Source organism: Dipodomys ordii, unplaced genomic scaffold (genome assembly GCF_000151885.1).
Source record: "Dipodomys ordii isolate 6190 unplaced genomic scaffold, Dord_2.0 Scaffold18, whole genome shotgun sequence".
Lineage (NCBI taxonomy): Eukaryota > Metazoa > Chordata > Mammalia > Rodentia > Heteromyidae > Dipodomys > Dipodomys ordii.
In genome coordinates, this window is record NW_012267234.1 from 10,973,492 (window position 1) to 10,980,655 (window position 7,164).

The window sequence follows — 7,164 nt, forward strand, 5'->3', positions numbered from 1 at the left end:
CTGTTGAACTGCCTTTCCTTCAGTGGATGAACACAAAGGAGAGAAGGCGACGGAGTAGCTGTGCCACAGCAAGACACACGCAAGAGCCGCTGGGCGTAAGCCCTGTGTCTGTATGGCTGACCCAAGCCCAGCATGGCAGCCTCTAAGTCTCCATGTCAGTGCATTCTGGCAAGTGGAGGACTGCTTTACCCCCTTTTTCCTCAGAATAACAAGCCTGGGCCCAGCAACTAACCCAGTGCGTGCTGTTACCATGGTGGCTCTTCAAGCACAAGGAAGATCTGAACAGGCACTGCTGGGCAGCAGGTCATTCTGCCTCCACAGTGAGACATGGTAGCTGCTAGAGTTTACGGGAGCCAGCTGACGCCATCCAAGGGGAAAGCTAGTGTATATAATTCTCTGACCCAGCTATGATGGGGAAAATACAGTGACAAGTGCTGAGCCAAAGAGAAGAGTACATAGAAGGTGCCTGCACTATTCTTGTCATTTGTGTCTAGAGCTGAACTAGTTTGAAAATAAAATGTGAAGCTCCGGTGACGATAGTCTGGTGCACAGGGTCCCAGTGGCCCTGCGTGTGCATGGAGTGGAGGCCTGGAAGGGACTGTGGCATCGGGGCAGAGCCCCGGGCCCCCAGGAAGGGATGAGGCTTCAACTTCTGAGTTTCAAACAGCTTTATTTCCTCCATGCTTTTTATCCTAAGTATCCAATGTCTTTGGGCTATTGAAAGACCCAGGATCTGGATTCGTGGTGTGACCCAGAGACAGAAGAAAGCCTTCACTGATTCTAGCGATCCTGCGACATGCTTCTACGGTCTGGCCAAGCCACAGGTTCAAGCCCTGCCTGGAGGCTGAGCCCTGCTTGTCACCACCCAGCCACGGGCTCGCCTGACATCATCACGTCCGATGATCTGCTCCAATGGCGTCAGTGACTCTGCTAAAACCTTGCTCTCTGGAGAGAAAAGAAGACAACGTGCTTTCAGCAGGTTGCATGCAGCCCTGCACAGCAGAAGCCCACCCTCTCCTGCCCGCTGGGGCACCCACCAGCCACTCTCCTACCTAGTGCCCTCCACCCCACCTTCCCTAGGACCTGGAGAGTTGCCCAGCCAGGTCTGATATGAGCCCATGTCACTCAATAGCATGATTCTGCCCGGGACTCAATTCTGTTGTCAAAAAAGAAATAGTCATGTTCTCCTGACTCAGTGTGCCCTTCCAGTCCTTTGAGTCTTTCTGAACTAACTTCTGCTGACTTGTCACGAGCCCCACTGTCCCACTTACTTCAAGAGAGCCTCCAGCTCGCGCTTGACCCTGCCCACCACGGGCGGCCCCCGGTAGGTGAGGGCTGTGTACAGCTGCACCAGTGAGGCCCCTGCCTGGATCTTCTCCAGCGCATCCTGCCCGCTGCTGACACCGCCAACGCCGATGATGGGGATGCGGCCTGCAGAGAAGCCCAGGGCAATGCCATGAAGGAAGGGGAGAGCCGCGCCTCAGGGGGCACACCACCCGGGAGCCAGAGCCACACGCACATCCCAGGGCACACCGGCAGCAGCCTTGCCTTGGGTGAGGGCGTACATCTCCCGGATGGTCTGTGTTGACAGGTCTCGGAGGGGCTTCCCGCTCAGCCCTCCGGTCTCATGGCGCAGGGCACCCTGAAGACCAGTAGGGCGACTCACGGTGGTGTTTGTGACAATCAACCCATCGATGCCCAGCTGCAATGTGAGAGGAAGAGCCCTTAGCCATGACTGTAAGAGACTCGGAGCTTTTTCTCTGGAGGACTGAGGCAGCCGCCAGGCTTGGGACCCATACCTTCAGCCCCGGAAGCAAGAGCTTCACAGGCCTCGCTCTACTTCCTGTCTTGGCCTCAACATGACGTCACATACTGACACCTCCCCCCCCAAAACATTCCTTAATCCTTGTCTGGTAGGACCAGGATTTGAACTCAGCACTTCCAGGCTTGCTGTTTTCACTACTCCACCATGGAGACCAGCTGGAGACAGTGACACAGACAATACTGCTGTCCCACACCAAGCCTGGCCAGAGAGGCAAGCACCGTGGGGTCATGCTGGATGAAGAGGAGAGAGGACAGAAGAGGAGGAAAAGGGCTCAACAAACATTCACTTTGTCCTGCAGGAAGAAGTACATAATGGAGACAGGCTACTGGCCTTACGCCTCACGGAGAGGAAGTCACCCTGGGCGTTCCCAGGGGTCCAGATGGCCTCTGGGGACAGTGAGAGGGGTCCCCACCTTTGGGCCACCCTGCCTCGAACCTCTCTGGCCACACTGGCGATGTCCTTCTTGTCCTGGGCGGTGAGGTCGGGGGCGATCTTCACCAGCACGGCCGGCTTCTGCGGCCCCTTCAGGGAATCCCTCTCCTGCAGCACCTACGGTAGCACGAACCACATACTGGAGACTCCCAGGCCGCAGCCAATGCTGCAGGCTAACACATGAGCAATTCCTCCCAGGCCGCAGCCGGGACCCGCAGCCAATGCTGCAAGCTAACACATGAGCAATTCCTCCTCTGCAAGAAACCCACATACTGGAGACTCCCAGGCCGCAGCCGGAACCCGCAGCCAATGCTGCAAGCTAACACATGAGCAATTCCTCCTCTGCAAGAAACCCAGGGAGATGTCCTGAGGGATCTAGCTCAAGACCTTATTTTCTGGCTCCACTCTGTGAGCAATAAGATCCCCACTAACATCAGCTAGTATCTTAAGTTTTTCCCTAAACAATAACAAGGAAATACTGTCACAAGCACTGTGTGACAAAAAGTCATTCAACTCATGTATATGACACTAGGGATGGAGTGAGAAATGATAGACAAGCCCTTTGTGGTTTGCCAACAGAGACAGACAAGTGAGATTCTGCTGCACAGAATCAGTGCTGTGACAGAGCAGATTCACACCTGGATCCGGTGAAATTTCACCTTGGAGAAGTAGCAGGAGCTGGGAAGACAGGAACAGGAACAGGTGCAGTGGATTACCTTGGTCAGCAGGCGGCGCAGTTCAGCTTTTCCCTGAAGGCTGCGCAGCCCAGCCGTGTTGGGACTAGACACATTCACCACCAGGTAGTCAGCCAAGGGGCCCAGGACCCGAACCCCCTCTGCGTAGTCTGCAGCAGCATCCTCCGATGTTTTATTCTTCCCTAGGTTTATTCCCAGTGGCTGCCCATCTGTAAATACCATTGTCAAGATCTGGTCCCCACAGTTTCCTGGGCAACAATTTTCAGGCCATCCCTGAAGCTGTGAGCTTTCCTACAACCAGGTGACAATGGTAAAATGTGGTCAAAACACAGCTCACCATCCTTGTAAGGCAGTGTAGCCACTAAGGTTTTCCTGCATTCTGCCCTTTTGTTTAAAAAAAAAAAAGAAAGAAAGAAACAGAAGCCAGGCACCAGTGGCTCATGCCTATAGTCCTAGCTACTCAGGAGGCTGAGATCTGAGGATCATGGTTCAAAGCCAGCCCAGGCAGGAAAGTCCATGAGACTCTTATCTCCAATTAACCACCAGAAAAATGGAAGTGGTGCTGTGGCTCAAGTGGTAGAGTGCTCGCCTTGAACTGAAGAGCTCAGGGACAGAGCTCAGGCCTAGAGTTCAAGCCCCACAACTGACAAAAAAGAAACAGAAAACAAAGAGACTGGGAATGCAAATACTAACAATAAAAAAGGAAGGCTGGAAGCGTAGCACAGAGGCAGAGCGCAGGTTCAATACACGAGGCCCCTGGGCCAGTCCCTACCACCAAAAGAGTGGGCCTTATAAATGTAGTAAAAGTGGAGTAGACACGAATCAGTGGGTGTCAGAGAGACAACCTGATCTAAAGGACACCTGTGGGTCTTGAGTGGTAAAAACCCAAATGAAAGAAAAAGCATATTTTCAATTAGCATACTTAAAATGTAGGCGTTTCATTGTTTTTATAACATAATGTTAGTTCTCTGAGAAAGGGACTCCTCATAATCAGAGTGAGCAAACAGCTCTGTGCCCCCACACAGCCCTGACTGCCCCTGGACCTGCACAGGGTCACTCATACCCACTGCCCTTTCCCTCTCAAAACTGCCTCGGCTGGCAGAAAGCAACACAGCTGTCTTATTATTTAAGAGTCTGTGGCACTATTTTGCATTTGAGACCTCCACAAATTGCATTTTGAGAAATATGCTGTGTGTGAAAGGAAGGCGCTTGTCTGCACTGAGCGATTAGAACCCAATCAAGTTAAGTCTCAAAGCCTCCCAGGGATAGCACCCATCATGCCCAGGCTGTTTGGACACCTTAGTTTTTGGCCACACAGGTGAACTGGCCACACAGCACAGCTTCATCCACTCAAGCTACGGAGATCCTGCAGTTGGGGATGGCTGGATGATCCCTTCCCCACAGGGCCCCAGTGCTGTCAGCTCGGGCCCCTGGTGTGCTGCTGGCAAGAAGCTTCACAGTTCCCAGCTGAGACGTGTGCTGAGCTCAGCCCAGACCCCTGCCTCACTCCCCATGCCTCATTTTACCTTCAGTGAGCTTGGTCTGCTTCTGCTGTCGGGCGCGTAACCGGTGCTCCACCGCCGAGAGCCCGTGGCTGTTAAACCCGTACCTGCAGCACGCATGCGCACCAGGAAGGGGCAAAAGGGTAAGAAGACAATTGAAGACTGCACTGTAGCCATTTCCATCCTACTCCTCTATCTCCCTGACACCTAAACCCCCGATAGCTCAGTCCCCAGAAAGTCACTGATGGCCACAATCATCCTGCCAAATTCTCCCCAAAGAGGCTCTCCAAAATCCTGCAATAAGAAAGTACACATGTCAGTAGTAGGCCATGGCAGTGCCTACTTCTCCTGGGTTTACTGAAATTTCCCAGGATGCCAAGGGGCCGGCCTTAAGCAGTCTGGAAGGATTTTCCTCAAAGCAGCTGTGTGTGTGTGGTGCACACTGGCTCCCCCTGCTCACTGAAGGCTAGGACAGCCTAGACAACACCAGGGCTGTGCGCCACAACTCTGCTGTGGCTGGTCCACGGTGAGATGCTGCGTGAAAAGAAAAAAACCACCCTGGCCTTGGTAGTCTTGAAGCAAGTAAGAAAAGGCAAGTAGTCAGTTGGGAAGGTGGCTCAGTGGTAGAGTGCTTGCCTTGCATGCACGAAGCCTGGGTTCGATTCCTCAGCACCACATAAGCAAAAAAAAAGCTGGAAGTGGCGCTGTAGCTCAAGTGGTAGAGCGCTCGCCTTGAGCTGAAGAGCTGAGGGACAGCACCCAGGCCCAGAGTTCAAGCCCCACAACCGCCAAAAAAACAATAACAACAAAAGCTCAGGGATGATGCCCAGGCCCTGAATTCAAGCCCTAGGACCAGCACAAAACAACAACAACAAACACCCTTCTGCATTTTTACAAACATCCATTATCAGCAACACTGGCTTAGATGCCCAGCATCCTCTCGTACCTCCAGACTCAGCTTCGCTGGCGGGCTGTGCCAAAAGCACCTGAGGTTGTGTGGACACAGATGGAGGCTCAGTGCCCACCCATTAAGGCTCATCCATTGCTCTGTGAATCGCTATTATAAATTTTCAGCCTGTAAGAACTCCACCTGGCTCTTCAAAACAAAGCAAAAGCCTTTTGTCTCTGGCAAATGGTTCCCAATTCATAAAAGAACACCAATAAGACAAACCCACCCAGCTAACATATTTAAAGGGCGAGGCAGCTGCTAAGCCCCAAGCTTTTTCTTGCTCCCAGGTCACAGCATGCTCTTCCATGGAAGAACCTGGGTCTGTCTGCTCCTGGGAACAGGTGTTCTGGCGTTGGAATGGAGTAACCGGGAGCAGCATGGGAAACGTCGTTGCTATCAGCTGAACAGACTTAGCTGTAATTTCCAGGACGCAGAGCACTACTGCCGAACACAGGAAGGCCGCCTGGCACACACTTGGAACCAAGGGGCTCAAAATCTCATCCAGAAGTTTCTGAAGGAAGAGACAGCATGGTGGGTTGGGCAAAATCTAATACAATCCAAAGAACATCAAAGAAGAGACCACCCAGGTAGGGCCCAGGGACTTAGAGTGGATGGAAGCAAATGCCTTCTGGATTCTTCTGGGATGGAGCAATGAAACTGTTATAATCATTCTGTTTTTATATTCAGAAAGATCAGTCACTTCTCTAACATTCCTCTGCAATAGCTCCACTTCTGTGGGCTAACCTTTGACAAAGGTGATGGCAGACTTCAGAACCTCCTAAAGTTTCTGAATTTTTTCATCACAACCACTGTGCAAGCCAAGCAGCAGTGACTCACTCCTGTAATCCTAGCTACTCAGGAGGCTGAGATCTGAGGATCACAGTCCAAGGCCAGCCCAAGAAGAAAAGTCTGTGAGACTCTTATTTCCAATTAACCACCAGAAAACCAGAAGTAGCATGTGACTCAATGTGGTAGAGCTCTGGTCTTGAGCAAAAGTGCTCAGGGACAGTGCCCAGACCCGGAGTTCAAGCCCCATGACAGTGCCCAGGCCCAAAAGAAAAAACAAACTTGGCTTTGCAGTCAGAGGCTTATCTGGTATTGTCTCCCTTCAACAGGTGCTGGGTTCCCCTGGCCCCCCGCCCCTGCCCCCGCTCCTGTCCCCACCCCCTGCTACATCATGTTTCAGCGTGCCAATGAGATCTTATCCAGACTGGACTTGTGCTCAAAGAGGCATTATTTCATTTGCCAAGCTGGTAAGTGACAAAAGTACAGTATTCTTAAAACTGATTTTAAGCCAGGCACCTGTGGCTCACGCCTATAATCCTAGCTACTCAGGAGACCGAGACCTGAGGATATCCATTCAAAACCAGCCTGGGCTTTGAATGAACCACCAGAAAACTGGAAGTGGCACTGTGGCTCAAGTGGTAGAGCACTAGCCTTGAGCTCAAGAGCTTAGGGACAGTGCTCAGGCCCTGAGTTCAAGCCCCATGACTGACCAAAAACAAATTGATTTTAAATAAGGAGTACTTATGTGGATATTAATTTTGTGTAGTCTGTGAGTGATGGATCTGGGAGAGGTTATAGAAATTTGTTTTCACAATATTACAGTAAGAATGTTCATTTAAAGAGATTTTCTTTTTTTTGGGGGGGGGGTCCAGTCATGGGACCTGAACTCTGGGCCTGGGCGCTGTCCCTCAGCTCTTCAGCTCAAGGCTAGCGCTCTACCACTTGAGCCACAGCACCACTTCCAGCTTTTTTCTT

The 7,164-nt window shown here is 51.8% G+C and overlaps 1 protein-coding gene across 3 annotated transcripts in view; it reads right to left on the bottom strand.

Moving 5' to 3' along the window:
- Nucleotides 1–653: 653 nt before the first annotated feature.
- Dhodh (dihydroorotate dehydrogenase (quinone)) overlaps nt 654–7,164 on the bottom strand; it is a 12,772-nt gene continuing 6,261 nt past the window's right edge. For all 3 annotated transcript variants that reach the window (XM_013012873.1, XM_013012874.1, XM_013012875.1), the window contains exons 4-9: nt 4,479–4,561; nt 2,974–3,161; nt 2,261–2,374; nt 1,549–1,702; nt 1,272–1,431; nt 654–945 (exon numbers count right to left, since the gene is read on the bottom strand). In XM_013012873.1, coding sequence (XP_012868327.1) covers nt 891–945; nt 1,272–1,431; nt 1,549–1,702; nt 2,261–2,374; nt 2,974–3,161; nt 4,479–4,561 — 754 coding nt within the window. In that variant the 3' untranslated portion in view covers nt 654–890. The remainder of the gene's footprint in view (nt 946–1,271; nt 1,432–1,548; nt 1,703–2,260; nt 2,375–2,973; nt 3,162–4,478; nt 4,562–7,164) is intronic.